Here is a 21,039-nt window from a genome sequence, read left to right on the forward strand (position 1 = left end):
TGCCCAGGATGGGAAGGGGTGAAGAGCTCCCCAGCACCAGCACCAGGCTTTGGCCCCTGCAATACCAGAGGCTTTACTGCATCCCCCCTCCCTTTTATTTTTCCCTTGGAGAAATTGCACATCTTGGGGGGGGGGGTGGCCTTTTTTTTTTTAATCCCAACCACCACCATGTGTACGTTGGACTGACACTAACCAAAGTCCCCTGTTTGGTAGGTGACATTGGTCAAGATGTCCATGATCCCGAAGCACTTTGGACTGAAACCCAGAGAAGAATCGTACATATTTAAAGAGCTTGAGAAGCTTCGCCAGGATACTAAGAAGGATTTTCTCAGACTCGGGCACAAGTTAGCCTCCAGGCCACTCTTAGAGGAAGCACCCATTCGCCGCCTTCAGGGCCTGGACTCAGTCCACCCTGCAGGCCAGAAGTCTGTTTCCCCTGCTAGAGTCGGGGTGCTACCAGCGCCCCCTTTGGCCAGAGGACCCCAAGCCCGTGAGCAGGAGAGGCTGCCAAGTGCCGCGCGCCCCCGGGACCTGGGCGAGGCGGCCGCGCGGCCGAAGACCCGGACATTCCGCCCCCAGGAGTTCTACTTGCGGAGCTCCGCGTTCCGCCGCTACCCCTTTCAGAAGAAGCCGCCGCTCATCGCCTCCGGGGTGGGCACCTCGAAACCTGTGGTCCTGCTGCCGCCGCCCGCGCCGCTCCTCAGGCCGAGGGCGCGCCCGGTGCCCGTGACCCCGCGGCCCGCAGCGTCCAAGCAGGCCACAGACTCGGCCCGGGCGCTCGAAGTCCTCCAGGAGCTGGCTCCATCCGTTGACCCGCGCAGGGCCAACGCCAGGAAGACCAGCTCCCTTTCCAGCGAGGACAGCGACGTGGCCCCGACCAGGTGGAGGCACGTGAGGATCACCACCCACTTCCTGAGCCAGCTTTCCCGCGGCGAGGCTGGGGAAGCGGCCGGGCCCGGGCTCAGGGCCCAGCGCGCCAGCCGCCAGGCCAGCGACGGGTTGGAGGCCTCCTGGCTGACCCTGCCGCCCCGGCGACCGACCCCCACGTCCTTCAAGGAGATCTTCACCTCGCTGTACTCGGAGACCCAGCTGGCCTCTGACCAGACCATCAAAGAGCTCATCCAGAGCATCCTGGGCCCGAGCTACGACTTCAGAATGGAAGTAGGTGAAGCCCTGACTGTAATGTTTGTCTTGCGTAAATGGAGCTAACGTTAGGATTATGAGTTCATTGTGCACGATATTTCAAACGGCCCAAGAGTTGCTGTAACGCCAAAACGCTACCGTGTTGTTCAGCTTCCTGGCGTTTGGTTTGCGTGTTCGATTTTTCCATCAAGGGAGTGTGTCCTCTTTTCAAAGTAAAAGCAATTTCCCTGTTTAAATCACATGAATGGGGATTTGCAAAAACAAACAAACAAACAAACAAACAAAAAAAAACTACAGAATTGAAAGAAGTTTATTTTGGTGCAGGAAACTTGGAATCCACGTGTAGCTTTTTCCCTCATAGTACACACTTTCCATGGACTTCTTGAAGACCTCTAATGGATCATTAGGAGCTTTCCGTTTTAAAAGCTTCATGATTATTTATTTAATCTTGAGCTAACAGAGTAGGTGTGATACAAATTCAATCCTTTACAGTTAGTCATCAGCGTGATAGTGAATTACAGCGATTGATATCCTGAGAGCAGTGTAGTCCTCTTAAGAAGTTTAATTACAATTATGTGCGATTTTCAGTGAAAACCATTTTCTTGAAATGTTTATTAAAAAATAATGTAGTTTTTTCCCCTTAGACACTCACACATACTCTGACACTAGAGGGCACACGTTAAGTGCTTTTTTTTTTTTTTTTTTTTTGGTCCCAACAACAGCCACATGAGGTACACAGATAATAACAGCCTAGATTTTACTTACTGGACCTTCCTGCTTTTCCTGAGGCTCAAGGAACTGCAGAGTGTCCTGCGGCTGGTGCGTGGTAGAGTTGGGATTCCCCTGCAGTTGTCTGCCCCCAGAGGCTACCCTGGGGTCATGCCCGGGATGGTTCATTTGTTGACGATGATGAGTCCCTGGCAAGAAGCAAAGCAATATAGGGTAATAGTCAAGATTTTTGTTTATTACCTAGATTTTGTTCTGGCAGAAATAGTGAAAGCAAAAAGCAAAAAAAAAAAAAGAAGTAGGGCCGTTTGAACCATACACTCAAAGGGAAAAAATGAGACACAAAGCCTTTTGTGAGCATGACAGTAAGAAGGAGGAAGATTCTGTTACTGTTCTTGGCCACAGCTCCAGCTCTCTTGTTAGTACACAGAAGACTGCTGCCACAGGATGTCTTTAAGATGGTTCCAGCTCCAGAACATAGTCTTGGCTGTGATTTCAGGAATGCGATCATAAAGAGAAGCAAAAACACGTACGGACAAGAGTCCCCTCTGTTGTCTTTGACCTAACGTCTGTGAGAAGAGTATGACAAATGTTCTGAATTAAGACCCAACCCCCTTCTCCCTGGTTACTGAACCAGGTTAGTGTGACTGACTGCGCAGGTCATTGCAAATGGGTGTTTTGAGTGAGATTTTCTGCACAGCTGTTAGACAAAACCATCAGGGATTCCCCACTGAGCAGTCTTAGCAAAGAGAAGAAAGGCTTAGGTGCACTGGGGTAGACCCCATGTTTTATTGCATAGTTATACTTTGATGGGAAAAGGGGCCAAGATGAGAAACTGGATAAGAGGCCTGAATAGTTGAGGCCTATTAATACTTCATACCAGAACCTCTAAGAAAGAGCGCCATTTGAAGGGTTCACCTGGAATGAGGAGTAAACAAAAGGAGAATATCAAATGAATGTTGAGCATCAGAACAGTGCATTCTGTTCTTATACCCACAGTGTTCATATCTCTTGTGTATGTTTGGTTTTTGGTGCTTCATTTACCTGAATTTTTTTCATGTAGGAGAGTGGCATGGATTATGGGCTATTATAACCAAGGGCCTGGAACCCTAGTTCTGTGCTGTGGGACTTGGATGGTATCAAACATCTGAGTTCCAGCCCTACCTTCCACTGTCTGCGTTATTCATATCCTTTCTCTCTCTCTTAATGCAATTTAGATTTTTTGGTGCTTTTTAAAATTCTGCTTCTGTCTAACTCCAACAAAAACAGAAATTTGATTAGTGGGAGAATGGAGCTGTGGGTGGGCATGTGAGCATGATAAATGTGAAAGTGGTATCTAAATAATGATTTTTTTTTAAAAAGAGTTTTAGGATTAGAATATGATCATTTGCTTTAAAATTTGGAGTGTGTATAACTTGCCCTTCTCTCTAGGGACAGCAAGCATGGCCCCTTGCTGTGGAGGTTTTAAAGTGGAACCAAAGAGAAAGCCACTGGCAGAATTATTTCTATTTTAGACCTTGGGCAAAGTCATTTTGGATTCCTCATAAGTTCCACACACAGGAGTCAGGAGGTACACAAATATCTGAAGACTGAACTTAGCGATCAGATTTAGGTCAGACATTTTTTTTTTCCATATAACTAGGAAACATTTATTTAAAATGCCTGTAGGATGGTACACATTCAAGTCATTTAAATATACAGCAATCTTAGTTTCTTTTTAGTTTTGACCCAAGGTATAGACTGTAGAATTTTTATTACTTTTTACGTTTAGGTCACTCAAGTCAAAGGAATTCGCATATATGTTTTCCTATGTGCTATTCGTAATCATAGAAGAACTCAAATGATAGATGTTTATATATTGAGTTTTCTGGTTGGTATTTGGTCTTTTTTTCTGCTAAAGATTTGCTTTATTTTCTTTTTTTTAAATATATATTTTTATTATTTATGTATCTGAGGTGAAGGGGGATATTGAGGGAGAATCCCCACCCAGTCTCCCACCCACCCAAGGTCCCAGATGTGGGGCATGCTGAGATACTTGCTCAAGTGGTCTTAAAAGTCTTCCAGTTATGGATCGCTGCCATTTAAGCCCAAATTTTCACTTTTAGCATTTTAAAATGTTGGACTAAACAGTTCTTCAATATGGGTAGCTATCTTAGGAACTGTAGGATATTTCAAAGTGTCCCTGGCACCCACCTATCCACTGGATAATAGTAACACCCCAAGTGTTCAATAAAAAAGTCATTTGAGGTGGCGATTTGGTTTAGCAATTAGGTTGTCTGATCAACAATCTAAATACCAACCTAATGTTATCAACACTGTATTTTTGAACTATATTAACAGATACCAACTTCTAAGCAAAGCATGGAATTTGAGCCCAGACAATTTTATCATAGATACGGACAAGCATATTTCAGTATTTATGGACATATGGAAAGACAAAGGAAAAAGAATAGCTAACGATAGTTTTAAAAAGAAGAAAAAGTGGAAAGCGTTAGTGTACCTTACTTCGAGCTGTGTCGTACAGGTACAGTAGTCAAGACGGTATGGTCTTGGTGGAGGGAGAGTTGCAAAGATCAGTGGAATAGAGAATGAAGAAATATATCCAGATACCTCTTCCCAACTGGCTTGATAAAGGTGAAGGAGCAGTGCAATGGAGGAGTGATCACTTTGATACCAAATACTGCTGGTTAGCAAGTGGGTATCACAGACAAAACTGGACTTCTACCAAAGTCTTCCCTTATATGAAAATCAGCTTCAAATAGATCATGGACTGAAGCATGAAGCTATAACACTGTCAGGAAAAAAAATAGAAGAGTCTCTTGTGGCTGTAATGTCAAAGAATGCTTGGATTTGAAACTAAAAGCATGATGCTTAAATGCAGAAATGACAAATTAGACTTTTTCCAAATTAATTTTTTCTCTTGTCTATGAAAGACTCCATGCAGAGGATGAAAAGAGGTCGTGGGCTGGGAGGAAATGTCTGTAAGCCACATCCACAGCAAAGGGCTGGGGTCCAGAGCTCTCAACAGTAAAAATATCCAATTAGAAAGCAGATAAAATGGGGTGGGTGTTCAGCCTAGAAGATATCTGCATCCCATGTTGGAGTATCCAGGTTCAATATCTTTCTGCAGCTCCTGACTCCAGTTTTCTGCTAACACAGACCTTGGGAAGTGAAGGTCATGGCTCAAGTTTTTGAGTCCCTGCCACTAATGTGGGAAGCCTGGATTAACTTTCTCTGGCTTCCGTCCCAAGTCATTTTAGGTCTTTGGGAAATGAACTATCAGATGGGAGCTCTGCCTACTTGCCTGTCTATTACTCTGCCTCTCATATAAATAAGTAAATAATAAAAAGTTTTAAAAAAAGGAATTGGACAAAAGATATGAACAGACATTAACTTAGGAGTATATACAGATGGAGTGTAAGCACACATACAAAAAAAGACATTCCACGTCATTCACCTTTAGAAGATGCAAATCAAGACCACTGTGAGACCAGTGGACAATTATGAGAATGTCTAAAATAAAAATGCAACACCACCAATTCTAGCAGGGATACGGAGATACAACTGTTACAGCCACTCTAAGAAGCAATTGGAAGTTTGTCTTTTTTTTTTAAGGTAATGCCCGCATTACCACGTGATCTAGACTATATTATATCCATTATTCGGCAACATATTGACCTCTCAGTGGATAAACATCAACATGTATCACTTGTAATGTACCCTTTTAAAAAGATGCATTTTATTTATAAGTATTTAACATTTTCTTGATTCTCTCTCTTTTTAAAGGTTTATTTATTTGAAGGGCCAAATAATAGAAAGAAGGTGAGAGACAGACAAAGAGAGATATGTCCCATCTACTGATTCACTTGCCAGGTAATTGCAACAGTCAGGGCTAAGCCTGGCGTAAGTTAGGATTCTGGAGCTTCTCCTGTCTGGATCTCCCACATGAGAGAAGAGGCCAAAGGACTTGGGCCATTTTTGGCTGCTTCCTGGGGCCACATTAACAGGAAACTGGATCAGAAGTGGAGCAACCAAGGCTAGAACTGGCATCCACGTGAGATGCCAATAATGGTGACTATCATATTGAGATTTGAAGATACAATGCAATACACATCTCTACTTCCAAACTAAAGATGAACTCCCAATGAAACTGTTAAATATATTTTGACCATAGGATGCTAGACTTAATGCTTTTAAATCTTATGACTAGTCTGAGGCTTTGTAATCTTTGAGTGGCAAATGAGGTGATACATTAGCTAGTGAGCCTCTAAGTTACGATCTAACACACTGTGGAGTGTTGATGCCTTCTCAGGGTATTTTTCTGATACCTACAATCCTTAATTTTCATTAATCTGTGTAAAACTAGAGGGCAGGAAAAAAAACCCCTACAGGAAACAGATCTTATACAATTTAAGACAATTGTTTACTGTGTAAAATTGGTATCAGGGCTTAGAATAATATGGTTGCCTTGATATCACTTTGTACCAATTATAATATCCAAGTTGTGTCCCATTGACTTATTGTAAATGGGACTGTTTATATTTTATCACTGAAAAGTGTAGTATTTGAAGTCAGCCATTCTGTAGCTGCAAACAGCCTGAAGCTAGGCAGCTGTATTCTTCACAGTATTTGTTTTATAGCAGAACAGGTAAATATGTGGGTTTTAAGGCTGGATGGATAAACAGTTTTGACAGTAAAATAAAAAACTTGAGAACTAGCCAACCCAGTCATGTTTAAGCATCTCTTATCCCAAATGAAAACAGTCTAATAAACCTGAAACAACACATTTTATCATCATGTCAGATGTTTGTTTCATTTTAGGGGGAATATTCTTTTATATGTATCTGGCCTTCTCAGTTCATTGTGAAGTATGCTGAATCTTGATCTGGTAGGAGAGAGGAGAGGTTTCACATTTTCTGTGATTTTTTAAAAATGAGTTTTTGTGGGTATAGTAGGAGAAATGTTAAATTCTTAATCTGATTAATTGAAATTAGCAATATATGTTTTCACTTATTAACTTTTTTGGGTGTCATATTTTACTTTGTGTTCTTGTTTATGGAAAAGAACTTTTAGAGTCCTAGTGATAAATTTTTCATGGTGTTTACCCTCTATTTTTGTTGAAATATTGTCTACAGCTTGAAGGTAATGATTTATTATAGAGAACAAAACTGGGAACCAGTGTGAAAAATGGCTTTTGCAAGGCCATACACATAAGCACTATAGTTGGTACTAGGACTGTTTTAGTTTCCTGACTTCTAGTTTGGTATTTTTTTTTTTCAAGATTTCTTTCTCTTTTTTTGAAAGGCAGATTTACAGAGAAAAGGAGGGACAGAGGGAATGAGAGAGAGCTCTTCCATTCTCTTGTTCATTTCCCAAATGGTTGAAATGGCCAGAGCTGAGCCGACCCAAAGTCACGAGCCAGAAACTTCTTCTGGGTCTCCCCATGGACTTGAATCATCTTCTGTTGCTTTTCCAGTCCATAAGCAGGGACTGGCTTGAAGTGGAGCAACGGGGACATGAACCAGTGCCCATATGGGATGCTGGTACTACGGGCAGATAATGAGTCTATAAAACCACTGTGTCTTCTCAGTATAGTTTCTATTTCTACATCAACTTGATGGCACTTTCTTTTCTCCCTGTTCTTTATCATTGCTTCCTGTTTTCTTTCTCATTGCCTTATGTCCCCGAGCCTGGGTTTCCAGAATAATTTCTGGCTTTGATTTCTCTTATTTTAGATGACTGTATAAGTGGGATGATTTTTGTATTTTACTGTGTTGCTATGGCTTTGTGGCCTCTTGCTAGATACTTTTGAGCCCAGAGCATGTGGACCTCAGCAAAAACAAAAGATTTGTCCAGACAGCCCTTTAGTGTTTGTAGGGATAATGGGAATGGCATAGCATGCAGGCTGAGCACTTGATAGGATGTTTTAAAATTTCTTTTTAAAAATTATTATTATTATTATTAATTTTACAATTTTGTGTAGGCTGGGATTCCCCCCCCAGACTCCCACCCCCTGTCAGATTCTTCCCATATTGTTACAATAGTGTAGTCCTTCATAAGGAATCATAATTCCATCAGTCTCTTATTTAAGTGTACCCCGACATTGTTGGTACAGACAATGTTAGACAGTCCAGTGTCCCGTTGTCTACACATGTCCAACAGTTTCATTGGGAATCCATCTTTCATCTGCTTGCAGTGATGCATGTTCCATTATACCCCCTTGTCTGTATATGATAGACCTCAGTACTCCATCACTATACATTACTGTAAGTGGAAAGTCATGAAACAAGGTCAACAACTGGCATGAGTCAGAACAACCACCACCACCACTACCACAACATCAGCAACCATGAAAAAAAAACGTGACACTGAGTAACCAACAAATGAGTTACAAAAAGGAAACACAAAGTCTCTTGGGAAAATGATGCCATCGTATAATTCATGAGCCCTTGATGAATTCAACTAGAGAAAAGAGATTATTTGGAATGAACAAAACTGAAATAAAAAACATCAAAACACATGAGATACTGCTAAAGAGCAAACAATCAAAAAACAGAATGGATTGGACTATTGGAGTTACACTTTCCATGTTGATTTCCTTATATAAGACAGAACAGATGATATTTGTTCTTTGTGATTGACTCATTTCACTGAGCATAAAGGTCTCTAGTTGGGACCACCTGGTTGTAAATAGAATAATTTCATTCTTCTTCTTTTTTTTTTTTTTTTTTTTTTTTAAAGATTTATTCAGTTTATTACAAAGGCAGATATACAGAGAGGAGGAGAGACAGAGAGGAAGATCTTCCGTCCGATGATTCACTCCCCAAGTGAGCCGCAACGGGCCGGTACACGCCGATCCGAAGCTGGGAACCAGGAACCTCTTCCGGGTCTCCCACACGGGTGCAGTGTCCCAATGCATTGGGCCGTCCTCAACTGCTTTCCCAGGCCGCAAGCAGGGAGCTGGATGGAAGTGGAGCTTCCGGGATTAGAACCGGCGCCCATATGGGATCCCGGGGCGTTCAAGGCGAGGACTTTAGCCGCTAGGCCACGCCGCCGGGCCCAATTTCATTCTTCTTAACAGCTGAATAATATTCCATGGAGTAGATATACCACAGTTTCTTTAACCACTCTTCCTTGGACGCACATCTGGAGTGTTTCCATGTCTTTGCTATTGTAGATTGTGCTGCTGCAAATATAGGATTACAGATCCCCTTCTCACATGCAGATTTCACTTCTGTTGGGTATATTTCTAGGAGCGGGATAGCTGGGTCATATGGCAGGTTTATTTGCAATTTTCCAAGCACTCTCCATACTGATTTCCACAGTGGTTGTACTAGCCTACACTCCCACCAGCAGTGAAGGAGAGAGCCTTTTCCCCCACATCCATGCCAGCAGGTGTTGTTAGTTGAGTTCTAAATGTAAGCCAGTCTCATTGGGGTTAGGTGGTACCTCAATGTGGTTTTTATTTGTATCTCTCTGATGGCTAGGGAGCCTGAGCATCTTTTCATATGTCTGTTAGACATTTGAATCTGTTCTTTTGAGAGATGTCTGTTCATTTCTTTTGCCCATTTTGTTACAGGGTTGTTATTTTTGCTGTCCCTGGGTTTCTGAAGCTCTTTGTAAATCCTGGATATCAGTCCCCTATCACTTGTGTAGTAGGCAAAAATTTTCTCCCATTCTGTTGGTTGCGTCTTCACTTTGTTAATTGTTTCCTTTGCTGTACAGAAGCTTTTTAGTTTGATGTAGTCCTATTTGTTCATTTTGACTTTGATTGCCTTTGCTTTTTGCGTCTTTTCTAAGAAGTCTTTCCCTGTTCCTATATCTTGGATTGTGCTTCCTATGTTTTCCTTTAATAGTTTGATGATTTCTGGGTGTAGATTTAGGTCCTTTATCCATGTAGAGCTGTTTTGTATAATGTGACAGGTGTGGGTCTTGCTTCTTAAATTCTGCATGCTGCTATCCAGTTGTCCCAACAGCATTTGTTGAATAGACCTGGATATTTATCTGGATTGTTTTCAGTTTTCTTATCAAAGATTAGTTGACTATACATGTGTGGGCTTCCTTCTGGTGTTTCTATTCTGTTCCACTGATCTTCTTCTCTGTTTTTGTACCAGTACCAGACTGTTTTGATAACCACTGCTCTGTAGTATGTCTTGAGTTCTGGGATTGTGATTCCTCCAGCTTGATTTCTATTTTTCAGGATAGCTTTAGCTATTCGTCGTCTTTTGTGGTTCCAGATGAACTTTTGTAATCATCTCTTCTATTTCTGAGAAGAATGTTGTTGGGATTTTGATTGGGATTGCATTGAATCTGTATATTGCTTTTGATAATATGGTCGTTTTGATAATGTTGATCCTGCCAACCCAGGAACGTGGTAAAGTTCTTTATTTTTCAAGGTCTTCTTCAATTTCCTTTTAAAATGATTTATGGTCTTCATCATAGAGGTCTTTCACTAGCTTAATTCCTAGATATTTAAGATTCCTCTCCTCTATTTTAAAAGGGACTGTACTTAAAATTTCTTTCTCATCTATGGGATTATTTGCGTACACTAGTGCCATCGATTTGTGTTCATTAATTTTGTATCCTGCTACTCTGCCAAAGTCTCTTATGAGTTCCAGTAGTCTTTTGACTGAGTCTTTTGATTCTCCTATGTAGAGAATCATGTCATCTGCAAATAGCAATAATTTCAATTCCTCATTTCCAATTTGTATTCCTTTAATTGCTTTTTCTTGCCTAATAGCTCTGGCAAGGACCTCCAATACTATATTGAAGAGTAATGGTGATAATGAACATCCCTGTCTAGTTCCAGATTTTAGTGGGAAGGCTTCCAATCTTTCCCCATTTAGTATGATGCTGGCATTGGGTTTTTCATAAATTGCTTTGATTGTGTTGTAGAATGTTCCTTCTATGCTTATCTTGTTTAGAGTTTTCAGCATGAAATGGTGTTGGATTTTATCAAATGCCTTATCTGCATCTATTGAGAGGATCATATGGTTTTTATTTTTCAATTTGTTGATGTGATGTATCACATTTATTGTTTTGCGGATGTTGAACCATCCTTGCATGCCTGGGATGAATCCCACCTGGTGCGGGTGAATGATCTGCCTGATGTGTTGTTGGATCCTGTTGGCTAGCATTTTATTGAGGATCTTCGCATCTATGTTCATCAAGAATATCGGTTTATAGTTCTCTTTTTCTGTTGTTTCTCTATCTGGCTTTGGTATTAAGGTGATGTTAGCTGCATAGAAAGAGCTTGGAAGGATTGCCTCTCTTTCTATTGTTCGAAAAAGCTTGTGTAGGATTGGGGTAAGTTCCTGTTGAAACGTTTGGTAGAATTCAGCGGTGAAGCCATCTGGTCCAGGACTTTTCTTGGTTGGGAGGGCTTTAATGACTGATTCAATCTCAGTGCATGTTATTGGGCTATTTAGATTGTTAATTGCTTTTTGAAGATAGGACGTTTTGTGATGAAAGTGAAAGAATACAGGCAGGAAGAATTACAGATAGTAGTGACATTTGTATAGATTATCTGGTGACTGACGAGTTATATTCAGTCAAAACCCACTGATTTCGCCTACTTAGGTGATCATTAATATGAATAGAAAATAAAATTTCTTTTGCTTGCCAATTCTCATGTCAAATAGACTTTTCACTTAATTTTTTTAACCCCTTGATACTTTTTTCTCTTTAATGTGATATTAATACAAGGAGAACAGATTCGATGCAGTTTATAGATGTAATTCTGAGACTATAGTGCTATTTTTCACCTTCTTTTAGTTTTTAAGATAATTTATATTTTAGATTTATTTCTTTATTAGAAATATTTGAACTAATGTCAAAGTGAATACCAAACACTTTCACTTCTTGACTCAATGGGTATAGTTCAATTCCTCCTATGTATGTGTATTCTTTTTTTAAAAGAGTTACTTTGACATCTTTCCAATTTCATTATCTGTGGTATGTAAGGGAATTGTTGAGAATCTTCAGCAAGAGATGTGGTGTTTCAGATGGCCCAACGAGGAAGTTTCAAAAACCAGAGTGAAGAACCAGTGCCTTGGATGTTATTTAGTTAGGACCATCGAATTGTTGTGATTATGTAGTCAACTTTTAATCAGCATGTTGATCATTACTTTTTTGTAGTTGTGGTAGCCAGAAAAAACCTCATTTACTGTCTAGTCAATCTCTAACATTTTAATAGGTAGCCAATCCTTCCTTTAGTCCTAATATAATACAGTAAGTAAAATTCTTGTGCTCTGCTTGGCTTACTGTAAATTTATTAGGTGCCTAGGAATACATTATTTTAAATCCAGGTCCCATTATTTCAGATGGATTTCTCCTCAGGAATGTATTTATTCTCATGTTCTTCATCTCTTGATCATTGGAAATATAGTTGTAAAGATAGGTAAGATTGAGACAGCTGGTATACTTTTCATTGTCCTGATTTCCTTTTGCTGTTGAGACCCATCTAGTTGTGTGCAGTCTTTGATAATCAACTGTGGCTATTAAGCAGTTTACTGAATTATAGCTTTTTACACATGGCTGTTCTATTGCTCTTTAGGGTTAAGTGAAAAGGCTTATTAAATATCCATTCACAATGAAATATTTGAAAATGCTAAGAGGAATGAATAATTCATAGAGATTTCTACTAGTATAAAGCCAAATCAATTTAACCATATATAAAGTTACAAGGAAATGAGTAAATAGCAGTCCTAACATAAGGAGTTTTGGATAGTTAATGGGTTCAGATAGTCAGGAAACCCACAAGAACAATGTCTTAGACAAGATGGAAGTTTACTTTTCTTTTGTAAGTACAGATTAGGTAAAAAGTTGGTGTGGTATTCATCAAGGCCAGAGACCCAGGTTGGGCTGCTGTGCCATCTGATAATTCTGCTGTCTGTGGTTCTCCTTCCCAAAGTCCTGTGTTACTGTACAATCATCACATTTGCAGTCCAGCCAGAAGCAAGGAATTAAACAAGAAAACCTTATACTTGAGGCTGCCCACTACTTAAGCTTGTGCTTAGTTAGCCAGAACGTGGCCCACATGGCCACATTTATCCGCAGCAGAGGATGAAAAGCAAAGCAGTAACTGGGAAAACCGTGTACCAACAAGGTTCATGTTCTTTCAGTTTTCTCTTTAAAGCTACTTTATTTATTAAAAGGTTTATCTGCTGATTCACTCCTCCAGTTGTCCAAAACAGCTGGACTGGACCACGTGGCCTCCAGGGTGCACAGAAGAAGGAAGCTGGAAATAGGAGCAGAGCCAGGGCAGATAGGGGTTCTGATGCCAGGTGCAGGCATCCAAAGGGATGTTTTACCCACTGCACCCAACAAAGCCTATTACAGCCAAGGCTCGCATTCTGTCACCATGGAACAAAGCAGAAGGTGCTGAGTGGTCTGTGTCGTGGTCTCGATGGGTGACACCTCTTCTGAAGAGACCCTCAAGTTCCAAGAGTTATTTGCTCTTGTATCAGAAATTTAGCGTATACCTACCGTGTTTAATATTGTAGTAGGTTTGAAAAGTGGAAAGATTTTGTGTGTGACACTTTTTTAGCTTTAAGGGAATCAGAAGATAACAGAAAATGGTGACAAAAGCCATGATTGAGAGTTACATGAGCTAGTTTGGGATCTTTAATTTGCAATTTATTTAAGTCAGCTTTTGCCAATTTATTTTTATTAGTGGTATTTTGATCTTCTTATTTGTGCATTGGAGTTAATAATACACTACTGTGGGAATAAGGTCATCTTCCATATGGTAATAGATTTTGAATATTGAGAAGGCCCTGCTACAGTGCCATTACAGCGAAGTTGAAACAACTTCATTCTCACCAGTCTATTTCCTTACACCCTTAATGCTTTATGCATTCCTGGGCTTTTTCACATTGGCTAATTTTAAAGGCCAGTTTGCAATATTTTGCCGTTGTGAAATCTTTCTTCAAATTAGAGATTCAGGGAGATCAGTGTCTTAGTGATGTTTGCAGTGTCTCAGCTGAGGCTAGGATGCCTGAAATCTAGCTGTCCAATTCAGACTCCCTCAGAACCGTCTTTGGCCTTTAAGACATTTGTTAGTATATTCACTGTTACTGGGGGAATCCCTTATGTCTGATTCCACGTCAGACATTGGGAAGTAGTAGTGAACCAATGCAATCCCTGTTTTCTTGGGGGAAAACAAGCTAGAGGGAGGAGGCAGAGAATAAACACAGTAGTAATGTCATGAAGGACAATAGATGACAGAAGGAAAAATAATGTAGGATAAAAGAGAGAATAAAAGGGAGGGTGGAGAGGTATCAAAATAAGATGTTTAGGAATAGACCATAAGGAAACATGCTGTGTGAACAGATGCCTGAAATAGGAAAAGGCACAATCCACACAAATCATGTGTGGGAGAGGATTGTTCTAGACCCAGGAATGACACGGTAGACATGTTGGAGGAGTAGCAGTGGGACTCTGGATGGGGGAATACAGCAGAAAGTGATGTTGTGAAGGTAGCCAAGAGGCAAATATCAGTCCTGCTTGTGATGTGTGACCAAGTGACAAAATATTTTAAAAAATACCCTAACTAAAATATGATCTCCCAACTTGAAACCTTAACTTATCAGGACACATTCAGTTTCTGGTACTTGGAATTCTAGACCTTAGAAGCTGTATCTTTTAATAGATATAGGAGCAAAACAAGTTTCTGTGAATAGTTCCAGAAATAAAAAAATAGATACAATTCAAAATGGATAACCAACATGTGATTTTCACAGCATTCACTTATTGTAATTTTGCTCTATAGTTTAAAAACCATGTAGGTTAGCAATCATGTATGTTTAAAAATTACTGTGTTAATAAACTAGGCATTGTTCTTGAATTTCATGTGTCTCTGCTGATGCTAATATATTTGGTTTTAAGTGTAAAAAATAAGCTTCATATATGTTCTGTACTTTTTTGGTAACTGCTACCCGTGAAAAACAGAACTGGACATGTTGTTTTATGACTAGGTTACTGGTAGCAGAATTGCTAAGGTTTATGCAATAATTGTATCTCTAAAAATGATATATGAGGTAAATGAGGGAAACGCCTTTTTAAAAAACATAATGTATTCTTATTTTTTTAAACCTGAGGCAGAGAGAAATTTCTTCCGTTTTCTTGTTCTTTCCCCAAGTGCCTGTATAATAGCTGGGGCTGAGCTGAATTCATTCAGCAGGCCAGAATTCAATCCAAGCCTCTCTTGTATAATGGGGATTTAGGTTGTTGAGCCATCCCCTGCTGCTGCCCAGGGTGCACATCAATGGGAAGCTGGAATCAAGAGCAGAACTGGGATGGATGCTCGGGCATTTTGGTGTAGAACACAGATGGCCCAAGCGGTGTCCTACCTGCTGTGCCAAACACCCACCCTCAGAGAATCGTCTGCATGCAAATATATGAAACAGAAGTAGATTCTGGCCCTATGCTGTGTTTGAAGTATGGTTTTTCCTTCAAGGATCCTGTGCTGGAAGCTTGGTGCTGAGATGCTGGAACCCAGAAGAGGTGGAGCCTAGCAGAAGGCAATTTGGCCTTGGGAACTTTGCTGTCACAAATGGAATACTGACACTTCCAGGCAGCGTGTTAGGTGCTATGAGGGTGAATTAATTCTGAGAGCAGGTTGGCATCCAGTGAGGCTGCCCCATGTATATGTCCAGCTTCTTTAAGGTTTCTCTGCCAGAGAGTGACTCAGTCTCAGGGCTCCCACCAGGGTACTGATGTTGTGCTGTTTGGCCCCTGTAAGCCACCAGAATCATGAGCCAAGCAAACATCTTTTCTTTATACTCATGCATTATCCAGCATCACCTAATTTTGTTTTAGCAACACAAAATTGAATAAGATAGCTCATATATTGATATTTTTTAAAAAATGATTTTATTTATTTTTAATTTGAAAGGCAGAGTTACAGAGAGAGATCATCCATCTGTTGGGTCACTCTCTAAATGGCCACAGTGGTTGGTCCAAAACCAGGAGCCAGGAACTTCTAACAAATTCCCCATGCGGTTGCAGAGGCTTAAGCACTTGGGCCATCCTGCACTGCTTTCCCAGGCAACTAGCAGGGAGCTGGATTGGAAGTGGAGTACTTGAGACTCGAACTTGCATCCATATGGAGTGCTGGCACCACAGGAGGAAGCTAAAGATGCTATGCTGCAGCACTGGTGCTGATTTTTTTTTAACCTGCGTGAAATATTTTCAGGACATTTAATAATTAGAATATATTTGTTTTGTAGTCTGTCCTGTGAATGGCAGGATATCTACTGTATTCATCCCTGGTCTTTCACTGTCCCATAAAAGTCAGATGTAGTTTTCCATTGCAGCAGCAGCAACAAAAACCACCACAACAGCATGTTGCTCCTTCCCCCTTCATCCAGTTATAATGGTCCATGAGATGTAGCGCTATTCCTGCTGAACATCCTGATGTGAGTTAAAGTTCTTGGCAAGAACTTTAAATTCCACTTTGAGTGACAAGGAACATCAGTGGAGGTTTTTGTGGAGGGAATTGTGTTTTCTGATATCATTTTGAAAGGATCATTTGATTACTATGTGGACAACAGAGCACACACAGAAAGTGGTAAACAGAGAAGGACCTGTTGTTACCTAGTGCGGTAACCCAGGTGAAGATGATGGTGTTAGATGGGTGTGAGAGATGGTTTGACTCAGCATCTACTCTGAAATTTGTTTAGGGTGGGCCAGGTTGGGGGTTGATTATGGACATGTTAAGTGTGGAGTGTCTGATTTGCTTCTGGTTGGAGATGTTGAATAGACAGCTATCTGGCAAATTTTCTGTGATGAGGGAGGCTAGAGATCATCAGTGACTGGATGGTATTTGGATCCATGGACTGGAAGAAATGACCAAGTGATGTCAAGAAGAGAACTGTGCTATTGTTTAGAGACAAAGAGAAGAGGTGGGGTGACTGAAAGAAATGGAGGCATACTTAGTGTAGGAAGACAACCAGGAGACTGTGTATGGTGTCTTGGAAACCAAGTGAAAGTGTTTCAAGAAGCATACAATAACTGTGTCAAGTACTGCCAAGTCAAAGATGACGACTGTAAGGTGTTACCACAGCCTTATGATTTTAAAATATGTGCATGCACAGGCCTGTGTGTATGTGCACACAGAAACACACTTACCCACACTATGGGCTTCACTGCTCTTGTGAATGGGGTGTCTTCTCTATAAACATTTTAAAGTGGGTTGTTACCACATTGGTTCTGATATGTTGATCATGCATCCAGTAATGTCTTTGACCTCTTTTTTTGTTTCAATAAACTTACCTGTAGAATACCCTTAATAAAATCGTCATTTAGAAAAAGTGAGGAGGATTCCAGGATTCTGGGCCTTGGGCCTGGGGGCAGCTTGCAATCCTCCACAGTGTGGCGGCTGTGGCGGGGTGCCCCTGCCAGGTGGGATCCGATGCTGGGGTCTCAGGCCAAAGCCACGGCCGAAAGGCAGTGACTGAGTCCTTAGCTTTGGGTGGCCAGTGCACCAACTGGTGCCAGGCTCTGCTTGCTGGGCGCCTAGCGGCGAGCTCTGTAGTTTTTTATGATACGAAATAGCTTCTTAGGGACACCCATGAATAAGGCCAGCTTTAGTGTAGGTGAGACATGAATTCTTGGTGATTCCCAGTAACAGGGTCAGGAAACTTTAGGGCAAGAGTGGGACTGAGATCTGATGGTTTCGAGGGAAGTGTCCAAAAGATCTATTTGGGCCAGACTGATTCACCAGCCAAATTAGGAATCCTGAGATGGGTTATTAGCATAGAGCATCACTGACCCCCACACCCCAGTCCACACCAAAGCTATGGATGAGGGCCTGTCTGGCAGGGCTAGGTCCCATTACTTGACTGGGTGGTGGAATAGTGGACTGGTCACATTTGGCAGGGTCAAGACATCAACTAGTATGCGAGAGAATTTGGTCTGGGGGTAAACTCTATGGGAGAAAGGTGGGCCCAATCCTATGGAAATACAAGTCCCACAGGTTAGCTTGCGAGCTGGGGTAGCGATGAGCTAAGCTAGGAGTGACCATGGTACCTGCCATCACTTACAGGTAAAGGAACCGATGGCAATCTGGCAGGTCAAGGCAACACCACCCGAAGGTGCATACTAAAATAGGATGTGGGTGGGCCGAACTGCAACCGGAAGGGGGCAGACTGGGTAGGATCAAGCAATCTTCAACTCACAGAAAAGAACAGAAATCAGAAAATTAGAGTGGGTGAGGGTTGGTTGGGCTTTGCCACATCAGATGGCAGAGGCTGGCACAGGGGGCCAATTCTGTTAAGTCAAATGCCAGAACCACCTGAAGAGTGCATAATCCAGAAGTTGGAGTGGCCTAGTAGAGATATAGTGGGCACCTCCCTTGTGGTTAACCACTCCCACTGGAGAGCACGAAAACCAGGATGGGGCAGGGTTGGCTAGACAGAAAGGCACCTGCCAGTATGTGTGTGGGTTGGATAGTAGGTTGGATGGGTTGAACTAGGCTTCAATGCCCATTGACAAGTACCAGAGCTAAATGGGATGTGGGACAGACTCAACAAGCCTGCGGTACATACCGGCATGCATGGGAACTAGGGAGGGGAGCAGGCCTGGTGGGGGTTATGGGGAGTCGCCCCAGCTAGGCTGCAGCTCCCACTGGTTTGTGTGAGGACCGAGTATGAAGTGGGCAGGATCGAGCTGGAGCACAATACCCATTGGTTCAAGTGGACGACAGGGCTGGAAACAGAACTGACCCAGCGGAGACCGGTCACATTAGGCAGGGCCATTGACACTAACAAGTGGGTGAGGGTTGTTTGAGCTTAGCCACAGCAGAAGCTGACACTGGGGGCTAATTCTTTCAAGTCAAACCACAGAACCACCTGGAGAGTGCACAATTCGGGAGTGGGAGTGGCCTGGGAGGGAAATAGAGGGCTCCTCCCTCTTGGGTTACCACCCACACGGAAGGGTGCGAAAACTAGGACAGGTACTGGGGTGGCTAGACAAAGGCAGCCAACAGCATCCGTAAGGGCTGGAGTTGAGCTGGTTAGATGGAACTAAGCTTTAAAACCCATTGACATGTACAATTGCCGAATGAGATGTGGGACAGACTGGACTGGTCTGCTACACATACTGGCAAACCAGGGCAGGGGGCGGTCCTGGTGGGGGTTATTGTGGGTTGCTCTGACTAGGCTGCAGCCCACAGTGGTCTGTGTGAGGGCCAAGTATGTGCTGGGTAGAACCAAACTGGACCGCGGCACCCATTGGTTCCAGTGGAAGACGGGGCTGAAAACGGAACCAACCCAGCAGTTGCAGCCACCAGCTGATTGGGGCAGTGGACTGTGCCGGGCCCTGTACTTGCTAGTACATACAGGAATCTGGTCTGGGAACACCTCAGACAAAGTTTCTTTGGGGATCCCTCCAATCGAACTGCTGGACTCAGAACCCTAACCATGAAAAGACAGACGGCAGAACAAGTCAATCAACCACCTCAGCTGTATGTTGGCAGCAAAAAACTGGGCAAATGGAGACTCTAAGATGGACTATGTCAATCACTGGATTCTTCAACGACTTCATCATGCTTGGAGTGGCGAGATTGGCAGCAATTCATGACTGTTGAACAATCAAAACCACTTGAGAAAGATCCTCGGAGCATGCCCCACATCGGGGACCTGGGGTGGGTTGGAGACTGGGTGGGGCTTCTCCCTTAAAATCCCCTTTTACATCAGATATATGAAGGAAACAATAAAAAAAAAAAAAAGAGAAAAAGTGACAGGGTATATTCTTGTCTAGATTTTTACTGCTAACTATGGTTTTTACTATAGGTTTTTGTAGATATTTTCTGCATGGTTTATTTCCTTTGTTGGCTAAGACTTTTTATCATGCATCTTGTTGAGCACTTTTCTTTTTAATCTGTTATTGTAATGTATTAGTTGATCTGAACAATGTTGGCATTCTCAGAAACATGTCCTTGGTTATGCTGCACTGTTTCTGTACATAGTTGATTTTTTGGGGTACAGATTTATTTTTTATTTACTTGAAAGGTAGAATGAGAGAGAGAGAGAACACCAGAGAGAAAATCTTCGATACACTGTTTTTACTTCCCACATGGTTACAATGGTCAGTGCTGGGCATGGCTAAAACTAGGAGGCTGGAGCTTCTTCCAGGTTTCTCTTGTGGGTGGAGGAACCCAAGCACTTGGGCCATCTTCAACTGCTTTCTCAGGCACATTAGCAGGGAGCTGGATTGGAAGTGGAGCAGCCGAAATTCCAGCTGTCACCTGTATGGGATTGCTGCAAATTGCAGCTTAAGCTACTCTGCCACAGCACTAGGCCTGCGTTAATCCCTCCCCCCCCCCCCGCTCCCGCCCCTTGCCCTGCTCCTCCAGTGGCTGATTTCTGTTAGGGTCATTGTCTTTGTCCTTCTGAGAGTGCTTTACATTATTTGATGCTTTAAAGGTTGGTAATTTTCATTTCTTTTTTTCTCCCCCTGGGCATGGGCAAAGAGGTAAATTTAAATAATATGTTAGTTTCAGGCTTTTAATTCCCTTCTTCCATCATCATAGGTCAGACGTGTGATGAATTTTCAGGGAATTATTCTTTTTTTAAATTCAATTGCCCTGCATTTATCCCCCAATGTTATTAATAAATTATTTCCTCCTATTGTACAGCTTGGCCTTCTGATTTATAGCAGTGTGGGATTTCTCAATGTGTAGTGGGTATGAGTCTCAGCTTTTAAGAACCATGGTTCTCTCATAATCGACTTAGTCTTGGAGATCTTGTTCTATCAGGGCTATAAAAACTAAGACTCAGTCATCTGAGGGTTCCCCAGTCTCATTGCTGGGATATCTACAGAGTTCATTTAGGTTGCAGGACAGGAAAAACACTTCTGTTGACATGTGCATGTATCCACCTGATGGTTTCCTTGGGTTTTTCCAACATCATGGGTTCACCTTGCTCCCGTCTAAGTTGCCCGTTTCTGCTTTAATTTCCCCAGCGCTTCAACACAGGCACAGAGGTTATGTGTTTGCTCTCAAGCCATGCCCGAGCCTGGTAAACTCTGTGATATTATGTAATGCTGCCTCTGCCGAGGCACCCCGTGAAGCCGTTTCTTCTCTGGGATCTGCTGCTTCTTGAAGTCTCCGTGGGAGGTGGTCCTGGGTCATTACCATTCTCCATTCCTACAGGGACATCTTCTTGT

The 21,039-nt window shown here is 42.1% G+C and overlaps 1 protein-coding gene across 2 annotated transcripts in view; it reads left to right on the forward strand.

The window, feature by feature from the left end:
• The first annotated feature begins 218 nt into the window (after nt 1-218).
• TTC6 (tetratricopeptide repeat domain 6) overlaps nt 219-21,039 on the forward strand; it is a 152,556-nt gene continuing 131,735 nt past the window's right edge. For both annotated transcript variants that reach the window (XM_058666358.1, XM_058666360.1), the window contains exon 1: nt 219-1,161. In XM_058666358.1, the coding sequence (XP_058522341.1) occupies nt 229-1,161 (933 nt within the window). In that variant the 5' untranslated portion in view covers nt 219-228. The remainder of the gene's footprint in view (nt 1,162-21,039) is intronic.

The sequence above is a fragment of the Ochotona princeps genome, chromosome 6, assembly GCF_030435755.1.
Source record: "Ochotona princeps isolate mOchPri1 chromosome 6, mOchPri1.hap1, whole genome shotgun sequence".
Taxonomy (NCBI): Eukaryota; Metazoa; Chordata; class Mammalia; order Lagomorpha; family Ochotonidae; genus Ochotona; species Ochotona princeps.